We start from the raw sequence: 17154 nt of genomic DNA on the forward strand, positions 1-17154 counted from the left end.
CAGACTCAGCTGGACACCTCTGAGCTTCACTTTGATTGGCTGGTTGATGTTTGTTGTTCCCATACTGTACAGGAAGTCTCTGTCGTGGAACACACTGCGTGCCAGGAAGCGCGCTGAAGACAAGGATGCCTTCTCAGTAGGGGTCAAAGGTCAGGAGAATGGCCTTCTCCGTAAGCCCAAAGAAATCACTCCTCCTACCCCGTTCGCCTCGTCCGACCCTGTGGTGAAAGGCAAAGTGAGTAAAGCAGGCCGACGGTGCGCACTGGTGATGTTATGTGTGTGCCAAAACCCCTCGCCTCCACCGCCCCACTCGGTTTATGTTCTTTGTCCTAACCTCAGTATGTGTGCGTGTGTGCAGACACCTGTAGACACACACACAGGTGGATGTGTCTCAGTGGGACTCCAGGAGTGGTTCTCAACCTGCATGACGCATGAATTCAGACTGATCGGTTTTATTTCTTGGATCACGTCTGTCCTACGGGACCACGATTTCTCTATTAAAAACCCTTACTGGCTGCAGCTGATGGCGTTACAGAGTAGCACAATTACTGCCATCGACAAAATCTCGAGCATTGCATTGTGGGAGAGACTGACTGGGATATTTTGTGGAATCTTTGGAACAAATGATTGACTCAGAATTCAGTCAAAAGACCAGGAGTGACATACTGTTAAAGATTTTCTTGGAGTGGTAACTGGATATGCAGGAAGCCAAACATACATCACAGGTAAACTGTCAGTCATTTGCAGTATTGAAGAGTTATAAAGAGCTCTATATATAATATATATAACTATATAGATATTTAGAGCTTTAGCATATTCTGCTCTGCACATTAGCATGTTCATTTATGCTACATTACCCAGTATTAGCTTCTAAAAGTTGCTTTAATTCAAAGATTTTTCCCCCAAATTTTGTATTAACTGTTGAGGAATGGCAGCAGGTGTTATACATAATCATCCATTCAGAGGCTCAAAACTCGTTGGTTAGTTTGAACTGCCAGCAGTTTCATGGCCTTTTGAGGTCTGCAGCCTCTTTATTTTGTAACAAATGAAACTTGAGCTTTTCACTGTGAAAGAGGAAGTTATCATTAGGCTGAAAAACTAGACATTTTAAATATAATATAGACATAAAGTATTCAGAATGAGCTCAAACATGTGTAGCAGTAATGTTAATCTTTTAAACACTGATGTGTTGTAAGGTGTTTGTTTCCTAAAGGAATGGTTTGAAAAATAGAATAGAATAGAATACAACTTTATTGTCATTGCACATGCACAGGTACAGGGCAACGAAATGCAGTTTGCATCCATCCAGAAGTGCTTTAGTGATATAGATATATTACAATATATATTAGCAATAATATAGATATGTAAGTATATTACAGAAATGGGTCTATTATGGTATGTTATAATGTACACGGTATGAAGTATGTTGTGAATATTCTATAACTATAAGTATGTACAGGCTGTAGTGAGTACAAGCTATGTACAGGATATGAACAGGATATAAATATGAAAAACTATACAGAATATGAAATAAATAACTTTACAGGAATCTGAGATATACAGCTATACAGAAATGGGAACTATGCAAGTTGTAAACAGTTGTAGGATTAAAGATTATCGAATGTACAGAATGATTATTTACACAGAGCTATACAGTAGTGCAGTTAAGATAAGTGAGGGTGTAGATAGTTTCTACAGAGGTATATAAAGTGCTAGTGGTTGTGAGTGGTGGTTCAGTCCATGTTATTATTGTGTTTGAGGGTACAGTTGTCCATTGTGGGTGTGTGTATGTTCAGTCCATGAGTTAACGTGGGTCAGATGTCAGGAGGCAGAGTTCAGGAGTCTGACAGCTGTGGGGAAGAAGCTGTTCCGGTACCTGGTGGTCTTAGTCCGGAGGCTCCTGTAGCGCCTCCCAGAGGGCAGGAGGGTGAAGAGTCCATGTGATGGGTGACTGGGGTCTTTGATGATTTTCCCAGCCCTTTTCAGACACCGCTTCCTGTAGATGTCTTTTATGGCAGGAAGTGGTGCTCCGGCGATGCGCTGGGCAGTTTTCACGACCCTCTGCAACGCCTTCCGGTCCGAGGCAGAGCAGTTCCTGTACCAGACTGTTATACAGTTGGTCAGGATGCTCTCGATGGTGCAGCGATAGAAGTTCACCAGGATGTCTGAGGACAGGTGGTTCTTCCTCAGAGTCCTCAAGAAGAAGAGGCGCTGGTGAGCCTTCTTGACCAGCTTGGAGCAGTTGGTCGTCCAGGTGAGATCCTCGGAGATGTGGACTCCCAGGAACTTGAAGCTGCTCACACGCTCCACAGCCGTCCCCTTAATGTGGATGGGTGGATGTGGGTCAGCATTCCTCCTGTAGTCCACGATGAGCTCCTTGGTCTTCTCGGTGTTAAGCAGAAAAATACTTCCACGACTTATTTTTTCAGCTAATAATAAATATTTTTCTGGTTATATATTTATTTCTTTAACAATAAACGTAATGATATTTCACAAATCTCCTGTCAGGAAGGAGTGCAGAAAGGTAAGACTGCCCATGTGGAGTACAGATCCAGTTTATCTTGCTAACAAGCGGAGGACGATGTCTTTGCTTGTGTGTGTGGCTCGTTTCCATCTGCACTCCACTGCCCAGAGCAGTGTGTCCACCTCCGTACTCGACCGTGGGGATGTTGTTACTTGGTTCATATTAAGGATTTCTCTTCATTGAAAATTCTGAGTTGTAGGGGATCAATTACTTATTTCAGTCAGTTACAGATCAATTTATGACTTTCATGTGTTTTTCTGGAATTTTGGTTGATATTCTCTCTCCATTAAAATGAAACTACCATTTAAATTAGAAACCATCCGTTTCTTTGGGAGCAATCTTGCAAAGAAATTCAGCATCATTATTTTCCCCTTTGTAATATCTACTTAGACCTTGTTGAAGTCAGTTGGCTAAATCCAAAAAGAGCAGTGAATTTTAGCTGGTCACAGCCTTTATACAAAATATACTTGTGCTCACATTAGAAATTAGTCTGACTTATTTGTTTTCCGCACATGCAACCACTACAGCTGCTCTTACAGTCTCTATGCCTATCAAATCCCACTTTAACCCATATGCACATACTGCCAGAAGTATTCACTCACTCATCCAAATCATGAATTCCAGGTGTTCCAATCACTGCCATGGCTACAGGTGTATGAAATCAAGCACCTAGGAATGTAGACTTTGTAAAAGAATGATCCGCTCTGTAAGTTTCAGTGTGCTACAGTGATAGGACACCACCTGTGCAAGAAGTCCAGTCGTGAAATGCTGAGGCACATAGTGTGCCAAGGTCACCACCTTTGGGAAGATGAGGAATAGCTCATGATTTGAAGTATATCACATCCTCTGCCATGGTACGGGCAATCTTATGGCATGGACAAGTGAAACCAGGTTACCACTGTTAAATAATGATGTGCTTGCTCATTGAAGTGGCATGATGAAATCTGAAGTGTACAGGGCAATACTCACACAGTGGGACTGACTCAAAGCATACTGCAAAAGCAAACCAAGTTTCTAATTGCACTGAAATTACCTTTAATCGCCAACCCAACCAGATGTTTTTCATTTTACTGAAGGCGAAACTGAAGACAGAGAAATCCACAATCAAACAGCAACTGCACTAAACACATAGCAGAGCATCTCAAGAGAGGAAACAGCGTTTGGTGATGTCCAAAAACAATTCTTATATGATTCATTTGGCAACTTAATTTTAAGCTTCTATTTTTTTAATTCCTGGTTTTAGCACAATTGGATACGTCATGTGACACTTTGTGTTGCATTTAATGCTCCTCATTCATTTTAAAAAGCTGATCTCCAGTGAACAGTGAAAAAACTGCGTCTCCAATCAGTGAACATCTGCAGTTGATCTTGTTGGCAGTGATGTAGGCTGTGGCTGGATATAGACTTCAGCTGTGGTTCAGTGTGTGGTGCTGTGAATACTGTATGTCTATGCAAGACTGTTGGAAGATGCAGTGATTTTATGAAAGAATTTTTCTTATTAACATAGTATAATCAAAACGGAGCTGTTGCATGTATATGTATTACAACCATGCAACTTATGCTGCAGCAATAAGAATAATAGCACAGCCAAAGTCTTGAGTAATCATCAGCCACAGGCTGCAGTCATAATCACAGATGCAATCTCTTTTTGAGAGACTTAACATATCAGATATACATTGTCCTTTTGTATATATATCTAGCGTTATAATAATCTTATGAAGACAGATACTCTAGGATCCATCCATCGATCTTCTTCCGCTTATCTGAAGCTGGGTCGTGGAGGCAGCAGCCTAAGCAGAGAAGCCCAGGACTCCTCCTCCCCATCCACCTCCTCTAGCTTGTCCAGGGGAACACCAAGGCCTTCCCAGGCCAGCCGAGAGATATAATCTCTCCAGCGTGTCCTGGTTCTGCCCTGGGGGGGCCGCCTGCTGGTGGGGCATGCCCAGAACACCTCGCCCAGGAGGCGCCCAGGAGGCATCCATGTCAGATGCCCGAACCACCTCAGCTGGCTCCTTTCAATGTTGAACACCTCCTGGATGGCCGAACTCCTCACCCTATCAGTAAGGGAGAGGCCATCCACCCTACGGAGGAAGCTCATTACTGCCACTTTTCTCCGCGATCATATTCTTTTGGTCACTACGCACAGCTCGTGACCATAGGGTGAGGGTAGGGACATAGATCGACCGGTAAATTGAGAGCTTCGCTTTTTTCTGCATCACTGTAGCCACAGCACTAATCACCACCCTGTTGATCTCCCTTCTCCCGTCACTCATAAGCAAGACCCCGAGATACTTAAACTCCTCCACTCAGGGTAGGAGCTCTTCCCTGACCAGGAGTGGGCACTCCACCCTTTTCCAGCTTAGGACCATGGCCTCACACTTGGTTCTCATTCCCACCGCTTCAGATTCGCCTGTGAACCATTCAAGTGCAAGTTGGAGGCCATCACCCAATGAAGCCAACAGAACCACATCATCTGTGAAAAGCAGAAATGAGATTCTCAGACGACCCAAATGAAAGCCCTCCGCCACTTGGCTCCACCTAGAAATTCTGTCCATAAAGATTACGAACAGAATCTGTGACAATGGGCAGAGTCTATCACTCACCGGAAACGATTACTTATTGCTTATGGCTATGCGGACCAAGCTCTTGCAACGGCTGTTTAAGGATCAAATGGCCTGTAGCAATGGGTCAGACACCCCATACTCCCGTAGCACCTCCCATAGCACACTCTGAGGGACACGGTCGAGTTCCTTCTCCAAGTCCACAAAGCACATTTAGACTGGTTGGGCAAACTCCCATGCACCCTCAAATATCATTGAGTGGGTAAAGAGCTGGTCCAGTGTTCCACAACCAAGACGAAAACTGCATTGTTCCTCCTGTATCCGAGGTTTGACTAATGGATGAACTTTCTTTTCCAACACCCTGGCATAGACTTTCCCAGCAAAGCTGAGTGTGTGTGATCCTCCTATAGTTGAAACACAACCTTCTTAAAGATGGGAACCACCACCCTGGTCTGCAAATCCAGAGGTACCGCCCCTGATTTTCACGCAGCATTGTAGAGGATTGTCAATCAAGACAGCCCTATAACATTCAGAGCCTTCAGGAATTCAGGGCGAACCTCATCCCTCAGGGGCCCTGCCACCAAGGAGCCTCAGTGACCTCACCTGCGGAGAAAGAAGCCTTGTCCCCAGAGTCTGCTTCCTCCACGGAAGACATGCCAGTGGGATAAAGAAGATCCTCGAAGTATTCCAGCCGCCCGACAATGTTCTCAGTTGAAGTCAGCAGCGCTCCACCCACACTATACACAGTGCAGGTAGAGCACCACTTTCCCCTCCTGAGTCGCCTGGCCATTTGCCATAATCTCTTTGAGGCCATCCGCATGTCTTTTTCCACGGCATCTCCGAACTCCTCCCACACCCAAATTTTTGCTTCAGCTACTGCCCAAGCCATGTTCCGCTTGGCCTGTTGGTACCTATCAGCTGCCTCCGAAGTCCCACGGGCTAACCAAGCCCGATAGGACGTCCTAGTGCCATATATACTTATAGACACCCTTAAGTTCAGACATGGTGTTCATTATTGACAAACAACAACAAAATGCTGCTCGGGTTCAGATCTCACTGTTGTTGCCCACATGAACGTTGAAGTTTCCCAGTAGTACAGCAAAGTCCACAGGTGGAGCATCCTTGAGCACGCTGCCCAGGGACTCCAAGAAGGCTGGGTGCTCTGAACCGTCGTCCAGCGCATAAGCACAGACGACAGTCAGGACACATTCTCCGACCCAAAGGTGCAGGGAACAAACCCTCTCGTCCACCAAGAGAAACACCATAGTACAGGCAGCAAGCCGAAGGGGATACTAGGATACTCACCCAGCATCTTTCACCAAGGGCAACTCATGACTGAGACAGAGTCCAGCCCTTCTCCAGGAGACTAGTTCCAAGCCGTGCGTTGAGGTGAGCCTGACTATACCTAGCCAGTACCGCTCAACCTTACGCACTAACTCAGGCTCCTTCCCCGCCAGTGACATTCTCCTAATTGCTAGTCTTGGTAGCCAGGGATCGGTCCGCCAGGGCCTCCACTTATTGAACCTGACCTTCCTGTGGGTGGTGGGCCTACAGGAGGATGGGCCCGTGTCCCTCTCAGGCTGTGGCCAGTCGGGCCCCATGTACTAATGCATGACCCAGTTTGCCAGTTTGCCATTGGAGACCCTAATAGGAGGCAAAGCCTCCCGAGAACATAGCCTCTAGAATCCCTGGGACACGCACACCCCTCCACCACGATAAGGTAGCGAATCATTCTAAGAGTCGTACTGCACTCCCCAACCAAAGATTTTGGCTTATCGCAGGTTTAACAGTTTGAACATTTTCTGGTGATAAGGTTAGATTTACAGTCTTAAAGGACTGATTAGTAGCCTCAAAACTTCTAATTATCACTTAATGGAAAGACAAATGGTGGCAGTTTTACAGTGTGTCAGAAAAATCCAAAAGGACTCTCAGGTGAGTAGGATCTGAAGTGTCCACTGTAGCCACTGTTTTGCTCTCATTTTTTCTCATATTCTCAGAATCTTTCCTTTGTTCTCTTTCATCTCTTTTCATATTTGACATCATTTTTTCTGTTTTGGTTCTGCTCAACTTCGTCTGCATCTGTCCCCTCTCGTACTCTTTCCTCCTGTCGTTCCCGTTTTCCTTGTTTTTGTACATGTTTCACCTTTTTTATGTCCCATCTCCATTCTCTTACCTTTGACTTTTATGTGCCTCCATTCCCCTTTTATTCTTTTCCCTTGTTTCTTCCTCCACCAGGAGGTCCAAACTTCAGATGATTCAGATTGTGGTGATGACATTGACCCAAAGACGGGCATGGAGGTACCAGCTGTTCATTTTCATTGAAAAGATCTCTGACTCGGTGTTGAATACTTTTCTATTGAATTATTATATCAGCATTAGACAAACACTGTGTTGGAGACAAATGTGAGAGAATTTAAGAAGTTTAAAATCTGGAACTATTATGTATAAATTCATTTTATATAATACTGCTTCATATATGCTGAAAACTAATCCACATCTAATTATTTTCCAGCTTCTGAACCCAAACTTCATCCAGGAAGGTGAGACATACATAAGGCAGTTAATGCAAATTACATTTATTTATTCATTGAATAAGTTGTGTGACAAAGCCAAGAGGCTTCCAAATGCTTTTCACTACCACGGGAGTACAAGAAGCCCCAACTCCTATGTCAGTCTGGAACAGCAGCAAACCTGGTAATAAATGATGTGCTAGAATCAGCCTGATTATTCTGATCTGAATCGAGTGATTTGGCAAAACTGGTCATTATTTATGCTAATGCAGTATAACAGCAATGCAACAATTCCTTCTGAATACATGAGAGAGGTTTGAACTGTTCCCAAAAACTACAGAACTGAGCTGAGAATGCTTGAGGTCACACATGCCTTCGCTCAGAAACAACAACGTGATAAACTGTGGACATTTTAACTAAGAGCTGAGGGGAACGTGGTTTGTGATGCGTTTTCTGTGTGCAGTGGCTCCAGAGTTCTTGGTCCCACTGTCAGATGTGGTATGTGCATTCGGAGAGACCGTAGTCCTCTGCTGTAAAGTCTCAGGACGGCCTAAACCTTCAGTCACTCTGAAGGGCCCCGACCAGAATCCAGTGACCAACAACAGCCGCTTCACCATAGACATCAGGTAACAAAGAGACCACGAGGAACACCAGATGTGTCCATGAAGGCTTTCCAGAGGACCATTTCAATGCTGCATTCAGATTCTTGTTTTTCCTCACCTGCTTCTCCTTCAGTGTTTTGACTTTTAAACATACAGTGGTGTAAAAGTGTTCACCCCCTTCCTGATTTCTATGCGTTTCCGATCATCAACCAGATTTAAATATCAGACAAAACTCACACAAGTAAAAACAAAATGCAGTTTCTAAATGAAGGTGTTTATTAAGGGAAAAAGACTAAACCCTCATGGCCATGTGTGAAAAACCTAGTAACTAAGCAGCAACAACTACAATCAACTGAACGTTTGGCAGTGAGTCTTTTGCATTGTGTTGGAGGAATTTTGGCCCACTGATGCTTGTAGAATAATTGTAATTGAGCCATCGGAGGGTTTTCAAGCACGAACAGCCTCATGCCACAGCTCCTCAGTCAGATTCAGATCAGGACTTTGGCTAGGCCACTCCAAAGTCTTCATTTTGCTTTTCTTAAGCCATTCAGAGGTGGACTTGCTGCTTTGGATCACCGTCCTGCTGCAGAACTCAAGGGCACTTCACCTAGAGGTCACAAAGAGGTGGCCAGATGTTCTCCTTCAGACAGCAGAAGTCATGGTTCCATTTTCCACAGCAGCAAAACAGCCACAGACAATTACACTCCCACTACCATGGTTTACTGTTGGTACGATGTTCCTTTTCAGAAATGCTGTGTTACTTTTACACCAGATGTGATCGGATGCCAATTATTTTTTCACACAGGAAATCAGGAAGGGGGCAAACACGTCTTCACACCACTATAAGTAGTACCCTCTATGAGTGCAGCCTTTTGATCTTTCCTCCTCTCTCCATACTCCTACGCACTGTGCAGGGATACAGGTGACATCTTGTTGAAAGTCTGTAATCTGATGCCTCAGGATACAGGAATCTACACCTGTGTTGCTGTTAATGACCACGGCACTGCATCCTCCTCTGCCTCCATCAAAGTCCAAGGTGTCGCACTTTGATTAACACTGAGGACCATTTGAGACGGTTACTGTTGATTTGGGGTTGACTATTTTTGTCTTGGCTTGCAGGTATCCCAGCAGCCCCAGTGAGACCTGTGGCTCAGGAGGCCAGCAGCACAGCGGTGATGATCCACTGGCTGCCCCCACCTTCATCTGCCCACTGTACTGTCAGCAGCTACACTGTGGAGTACAGACAGGAAGGTCTGTGTATTAGCCACTGGAATTGTTCTGTAGTGATGTTCAAACAGACTGACCTTTCCTCCTCTTTCACTCACAGACTCGTTCCTGTGGCAGCAGGTGGCCAGCAGCAGGGAGGAATGTGTGCAGATCGACTCTCTGATCCCCGGAGGTCACTATCAGTTCAGAGTTCGGGCCTCCAACCGCTGGGGTGTCGGCCCACCATCGGAGCCCTCAAATATGGTCACACTAGCCAGCAGCAGTAAGTCGCACGTGCTCTTAACAAAGAAAAGTAAATGCATGAGGATGCATTCAAGGATACCAAAAGGTATCCTTGAATGCATCCTAGACCTGAAGGTGAACAGTTTTAAAATCTCAAAGATTTGAAATTGAATTTGCCATCAGCTGGTGAGAGTATGACACACTCCACCCCTGGAAATATATCACAGTAGAGAGGAGTAAATGAAGAAGGTTGTTTGCTGGAGAGTGGGCAGGCAGGTGAGCCTCGGGTAAGTCCTGATTCCACAGACTCATAAAGCCTGAGCGCTGATCTGGCTGTGAGCTTTTCAGTCCAGAAAGGGAAGTAGGGGAGAACAGGCGAGGCACGCTGAAGCCGATTCACCACCATGTGGAAAATAACTGCTACAGCTTGTCCTTATTACACAGCACTGATGAGGCAATGAGCTGACCGGGCACCTCTGCCCATGGGCATAAACACCGGTAGATCAAGGCGAACCACCTCTCCACCTAAGAGTAAAGAAAGAGGAAATGAAAACAATTTCTCCACTAATGCTGACATGTTCAGGGGGAATTATCTTACTTATGTATTTGTTCTTTGTCCAGACTCTGGCTGTGATGGGACGGGCATTCATTGGAAGGAAAACTTTGAGTCAACCTTTACTGAGATCTGTGAGATTGGAAGGTAAAACGATTTCAGTCACAAATAACGTCTCTATCGAGCCAAAGCAGCCGGTTTTTAATGCAGTCTCACTTGCTTTGACCAGGGGACGGTTCTCAGTGGTACGGAAGTGTGTCAACAGGTCCACTAAGAAAGAGGTACTTGTTCCTTTTGTTTAACTTCTTAAAAATTAAACTTGATATTTTATCAGCTACTGTGAGATGCAGACACATTCAAGATGTAACCTGTTTTAATGATCGTATAGATAAACTTGATAATCTGTCTGTGTTTGCACAAACAAGCATTTTATTATCTGGCTGTAAATCCTTATAATCAGCTCTGCGCCACCTTGATGAAAAATCCACAATATGTCATCGTGCAGAGTGGTTTTGTCTCAAAACTTTAACTTCAGGCGGGGTGGCTGCAGCTCAGGAGGTAGAGCAGCTCATCAACTAATCGCTTGTATGTTGGGCAAGATACTGAACCTCAAGTTGGATGGAACTAGTCAAATAGATGCACCTCGGCATAGAAAAAACTATATTGCACGTTTAAGTGTTTTGCCTTTGTTCTCCACTAGGTGGCAGTGAAGTTTGTGAGCAAGAAGATGCAGAAGAAGGAGCAAGTGGCTCATGAGGCAGACATTCTGCAATATGTCCAGAATCACCAGCTGGTGTCATTGTTGGACACCTACGAGTCTCCCTCCTGTCTGATGCTCGTCCTGGAGCTGTAAGTCCAGTGTTTGGCTGCTGCACGGTTTTTTTATCGTTGTGTTTTTGCTTGTTTTTCACAACAAGTAGAGTTTTCAGCTGCTTTTAGAGCCCGCGTGGTTTGGTATGAACCAAACTAGATGGCTGTTACTTTTTAATAGTTTTCTTTTCAACTTTGCTCTCTTTGAATGTTTTCATAATGTTTACACTTTGTCAGCACAACCAGGACGAGCAAAGCAGAACAGCTGCTCCATAATGTGAACGTGTGACATCACCCATTCACAGTGAATGAGTTACAAAGCCTGCAGTGCATATTCACAGCTGTGTGTAATAGCGGGTCTACTGAGCGATTCATTCAACCACACAGTGCAGAAATCGAAACTTGTCTGTGTTTCCATGTTAGACTGGAGGATGGCCGCTTGCTTGATTATCTGGTTGCCCACGATGAGCTGATGGAGGAGAAGGTGGCCTTCTTCATCAGAGAAACACTGGAGGCCCTGGAGCACCTTCATACCTGTAGAGTGGCACACCTAGACCTGAAGGTGACTGCAGGTTTTTGTCACATATGAAAAGAAAAATATTGACAATTGTTGTTTGCTCACCTGTGTCTAAGTCATAACTCTGTTTTTGCTGTAGCCCGAGAACATCATGGTCAACCTCCATTCTCCCATGCCCAGTATTAAGTTAATCGATTTTGGCGATGCTGTCCAGTTGTCTGCCCACCGCCGATACGTCCACCTCTTGCTCGGGAATCCAGAGTTCGCTGCGCCTGAGCTGATCCGTGGCGCTCCAGTCTCCGTGGCCACAGACATGTGGAGCTTGGGTGTTCTGGCTTATGTCATGCTTAGTGGCGTTTCTCCGTTTCTGGACGAGTCACCGGAGGAAACCTGCATCAACATCTGCCGCCTAGACTTCTGCTTCCCAGATGAATACTTCTGCAATGTGAGCCAGGTGGCGAGGGATTTTGTGTCATCATTACTGCAGCAGGATCCCAGGAAGCGGCCGAGTGCTACTTCCTGTCTCCAACATCTGTGGGTGGGTCGTGGAGGTGGGGAGTACTCCAAGACACCACTGGACACGGCACGGTTGGCCACATTTATCGATCGAAGGAGACAACTGCACGACGTTCGGCCCATTATGAACGTGAAAGGGCTGGTGAGCAGCGGCATGGGAAACACACTGTGACGGGATCTGAACTCCCACAGGAGCGTTTGATTGTCTGTCTGTCAGTGTGTGCGTGGGACAGATGTTTGGTGCTGAATCCTTCCTGTGGTGCAAAATGGAAACTCTTGCTACTGCAGGACCACGATCAGTCCCCTGTAGACCAAAACCTTAACCCCAGAATATTTATTTATTCTATTACCTTGTTATTTGTTCATTTACCGATTTCAGCAATGACACATGAAGCGGGTCAGGTAAACTGCCAAAACACCACAAGAACCCAAAGAAGTCAGCTGGACTAAGGTGGAACTGGATGTGTTGGCTCCAGTTTACCGTCATGTAACTAACTGTTGGGACTTTGCAGAGGCCTCTCGCTGAGCTGAGGACTCGTGCAGTTGATCTCAGGCTCTGGGGCAGTGCTGCCTGTCGCTTAATAGAGGGTCCTGCACAAAGTGCTGTTTGAACTGCAGGTAGTTGGACAGTTGCAGGAACACCGTGATGAGCCTGTTTCTAGTATATTTGTAATCATTTCCTTTCAAGGACAGTGTCAGCACAGTGTCCTAAAAATTATATTTGCATATCGATAAACTTCAGCTACACTTTTGAAGGGAAATATATTTCCCCACAGTTTACTCGAATATGCTGGTATTCAAAATATCTTCTTCCTCTTCTCCAGTTTCTTTGTCACTTTTCTTTCCCCTGTTTTTACTCCTTTCAGGCAACAGATTACAGATTACTACAGAGGTGGGAAATAACAAATACTCTGTTACAGTACTTAAGTAGGATTTTCAGGTATCTGTATTTACTCCCTACATTTTCATAAAAGGCTCATTACTTTAGCTTTGACACATTTAAGGGGTAATATTATTATCATTTCACATCACTACAGGCCCTCTGGAACAGATTTGAACCTAAATGTTGAGGACAGTAACATCGACGACAATCCTGTTACGACAAGAGGCAAAAACATATCAGTTATACATCACACATACATTAATAGCTCTACTCGGGGGGTAAAGTGGACCGCAACAAAAAACATTTTTGGTGTAGATACCATGAGCTGCGATGCACTTCAGCATGTAGCTAGCACTACAGAAGAGGAAGTAACGATGTTTTAACTGGCAGATCATTTTAAATGTACCTTTAAACAACTCAACAAATATAAACACACAAAGTGTTTGTGTGCAGTGTGGACAGCAAGTACAGCTGCTTTGTTTCCCAGGGAGAGAAATGAATGCGTTCACTGAGAGATGGAGAAATGTGAAAAAACTAGATTGGAAATTACATTTAAATGTAGTTTTGAGTTTTTGGATCCAGCCGTTTGTTTTCTCACACATCTGCAAAACAAATCAAAGGATTCTGACTTTGTGTGCATGAAAGAGCAGCTTAGTGCTGAGTCGGTTCATCTACAGCACTGTGCTTAAGTTTAAAGTAGTGCACGATGTTTGCCTGCTGCAGAGAACCTGTTGCGTTCATGCTCACTGTTACATCGGCTGATGCTGGTTGGACTCCCTCACTGACTTCCATCTTTGTGCTACAGAGGGAGTGTAAAACAGCCTTGTGAGTCTGTGTAATCTCTGCTTACATCTTGTTAATTCAGTTGGTTAAATTCACAAAGAGCGGTACATTTTAGAGCAGCAGCAACACAAGTCAGTCGATCACAGCCTGTAGACAAAATGTACACAATCAAAATGAATGGAGCTGATGTTGGTTTCCCCACACTCCAGCCGTACAACTGATCTGAGAGTTTCACACCTGCCAAATCCCACTTTAATCCCCGACTATGTTCTTGTACTATTTAGGTGTTTCAGCAGTCACGAGGCTCAGTTTACATTTCTGTGCATTTTCACTTTTACTTGAGTTAAGAAGTTTAATCAGCAGTTTTCAACACGAGTGTCCATCGTTCTCCTAAAGTGACGACTGTCTGTGGTTTTGCCACCTCTGCATATTTGATGACACAGTATTTGTGACTCACTCAAGCTAGAAACTGATAAAGTGTTACCGAAGCATCTGTAAGGATCTAAAACTTTAAGTATGGACGATGTTTCTTTGTTTTTCTAACATGACTTCATCACACATGCATCAGTATGTTGTGTGATGCTGTTACTTACATGGAAAAGTCTCTCCGCAAAGAAAAACGATGCGTAGAATTATAATTTATGGAGAAACTGTTACCTGTAGCTGTCGTATAGGCCACATGAATAAGGACTGCACTTTTCTATGATCTACCTTTAATTTATTAAATGTTTATTTATTTCAGGACTGAACTAAGGGTGGTGTAATATTTGCTCTGGGGACCTAGAGCAGTCCGTTTACTCGACACATGGAGTTCAGAGGATGCCTAAACCTACTGAACTAAACGAGTGTGACTGTACAGCCGTGTAGCAGCAGACTCTGACTGAACTGTAGTGAATGTGCTGGACTGTCCTGAACCACAATAAACGGAGTTAAAATGCAAACATGTTGGCATTACTTCAAGGAAGATCAAACAGCGTCTGGATCGCCGCCTTCTGTGGTACATATGGACGACTACCGGACGTTAGCAGGATGCACCATGGACACAGTTTGCATCAGTGTTTACAGATTCTTTGTCCAAAAAGTAGGTAGTTTACAGACTAGTAAATACAAATCAGGAAAGACCTGCATGTAAATCACCAGTAATGGTTTAGAAATCAGGTTACAAAACTGTCTGTTTCTGTAAGTAAAGCCTGTGACATTTGGTGTGAAGGTGGGAAACTCCACCCTGAAGTCTGTTTTGTTGTATGTTTGTTTACCAGTCACTGTGGTGAATAACTGTAGTGGTTGGATCTCATTCATTCAGCTTGTAAATGTGCTCGTGCGGCTGCAGACCCTTTGGATGAAGTGGCCGCTGTTCCTGGGAGGCAGACGTTTACTGATGAATGTACTTTCTTGTGGAATGTGCTCTGTCGTCTGCTTTCACCCACTCGCCACACTCCCCGTTTTTCATCCTCAATCTTCCTCTAAGCATTTAGTGTCAAACAACAGCAAAGCTCATGTTCATGCTTGGATACTAAATGGTCCACAGGAAGGGAATTCGTCTTTAGAAGCAACTTTCATATCGGACGTCTGGTAAAATATTACCAAGTGTCTGTCACTGCAGCTGCAATCGATTCAGGTGTGTCCGAGTGCTGTTTTTCTTTTTTTACCACTCTCTCTTTCTAGTAGAGATTCTTGCTGTCTTATTGTGGACTTGTTGGTCTTGTTCATTATTTGAACTAAAAATAGCAGACTTCCCCAGTTTTTTCGACCTCTCATGCAAAATAAATCAATCAATAAAGAAAACCGTTTCAAGCTGTGTCTTTAGGAAAGGTGCTCGATGAGGTCACACAGACCGACTGGTCACTCGGGAAAATGAGTGTCGCCGACACTCATTTTCCCGAGCGGCTGTTAGAGATGGCTGGCAGTTATTAAAGTTGGTCGCCACAGTCACCAGGTATTCCAGGTATTCCAAATACAGCAGGCAACAATTCCGTAACCAAAATAAATGAATCCCACCTAAAAACCTTCGGATAGAAGACAGGTGGCCGCAGAAATACAAACAAGTTTAAAGCACTTTGAGGCAACTGCTGTTGTGATGAGGTGCTGCATAAATAAAACTGGATTCAGTTGACTTCATGACTGAGCCGGTGATGGTGAAGGTAAGAATAAACTAGCTGATGTTGCTCACCTGTTTCATGCCTGCTCTACGTATCCCAGCGTTGTTGTTAACATATGTCCAGTCCTGTACCCTCAGAACAGCGTTGTGTGCAATAATTGCAAAGATGAGATGATGGTGTAAAATAACTCGTGGCTGCACTGACATGTATGTACTGCTGTTCTAGTCTCGGTGACTTACTGGCTCTTTTTAAACCAACTCACATTTACCCATACTGTCTGTTAGTACTTACAAAGTTATTAACTAAGTTTGATAAATAATACAGTTTAATTAATTAAAAAAAGAAATGTAAACTCACCTAACCGTGGTGGAGGGGTGTGTGTGTTGTTTGGGTCCTTGATAGACTCTAGCAGGCAAACTGGTCCATGGTGAGAGGCCAGACACCCATACGGAGGGCAAAAAGTCAGGGGCCAAATGCCCAGGTTCACTGTGGCCCCACCCTGAAGGCAGGCATGAGGAGGGACTGGACCTCAGCCCATGCATGTGGGAGTAGTTTTGTCAGGCTTTTGACCGAGACTGCTTCAGGTCTGCTTCAAACTGATTCTGCCAAACTGTCAGGCGACTCGGGAGAGAAAGCCGTGCTCTACGCACACTTCTGACCTCAAAATTATCTCTAGTTTTTGCAGAGGATGTGATTCTGCTGGCTTCATTAGGCGGTGGCGTCCAGCTTGCACTGGAATGGTTCACAACCGAGTGTGAAGCAGTGAGAATGAATTTCACCTTCAAGCCTGAGGCCATGACTCTCAGCTGGTGAAGTGTCCATACTGGGTCACAGTTGCTAAACTGAGTTACTTAAACTGAGTTTAAGTATTTCCTGGTCTTTTTCATGAGTGAGGAGAGGAGAAGTGGGATGTTGGGACCGTGTCTGTAGTGATGCGAGGCGGGTCCAGATAGAGCTGAGCATTAAACCTGGGTGAGGCGTGTTTCAACCTAAGGAAGCCCCGGGGTAGACCCGTGCTGGAGAGATCATATCTGTGACCTGAGCAGAGGGAGGTCTGAGCTACACAGGCTACTGCACCCATGATTTGGCCCAAGATGGATGGATAGGTGTGTGTTTTGATTGACCAGAATCTGGGTTTAGGTCTTGCACATTTATAAACGGATCATTGGGAGAATAAAATAGCCAGAAGGCAAAAGGACAGATCAGGAACTCGTTAGGGTTATAAGTGCAATGTGCAAATGTTGGAACACTGTGCAAAATATGGAATCTGAACTGAATGCAATGATCTGTAAATCTCATGATCCAACGTCTCCTTCAAAATGGAGAATAAAAATGATATCCAATGAT

General features: G+C 44.6%; 1 protein-coding gene across 2 annotated transcripts in view; it reads left to right on the plus strand.

Moving 5' to 3' along the window:
* The window catches only part of kalrna (kalirin RhoGEF kinase a), a 150884-nt gene extending 138617 nt beyond the window's left edge, over nucleotides 1–12267 (plus strand). For both annotated transcript variants that reach the window (XM_085374813.1, XM_085374814.1), the window contains exons 57-68: nucleotides 73–235; nucleotides 7321–7383; nucleotides 7598–7625; nucleotides 8059–8221; nucleotides 9112–9233; nucleotides 9317–9448; nucleotides 9525–9686; nucleotides 10268–10346; nucleotides 10429–10480; nucleotides 10900–11048; nucleotides 11433–11571; nucleotides 11666–12267. In XM_085374813.1, the coding sequence (XP_085230939.1) occupies nucleotides 73–235; nucleotides 7321–7383; nucleotides 7598–7625; nucleotides 8059–8221; nucleotides 9112–9233; nucleotides 9317–9448; nucleotides 9525–9686; nucleotides 10268–10346; nucleotides 10429–10480; nucleotides 10900–11048; nucleotides 11433–11571; nucleotides 11666–12214 (1801 nt within the window). In that variant the 3' untranslated portion in view covers nucleotides 12215–12267. The remainder of the gene's footprint in view (nucleotides 1–72; nucleotides 236–7320; nucleotides 7384–7597; nucleotides 7626–8058; nucleotides 8222–9111; nucleotides 9234–9316; nucleotides 9449–9524; nucleotides 9687–10267; nucleotides 10347–10428; nucleotides 10481–10899; nucleotides 11049–11432; nucleotides 11572–11665) is intronic.
* The last annotated feature ends 4887 nt before the right edge of the window (nucleotides 12268–17154 follow it).

This window comes from Diplotaxodon limnothrissa, linkage group LG16 (assembly GCF_057381915.1).
Source record: "Diplotaxodon limnothrissa isolate DT_005_m linkage group LG16, D_limnothrissa_male_GT1.1, whole genome shotgun sequence".
Taxonomy (NCBI): Eukaryota; Metazoa; Chordata; class Actinopteri; order Cichliformes; family Cichlidae; genus Diplotaxodon; species Diplotaxodon limnothrissa.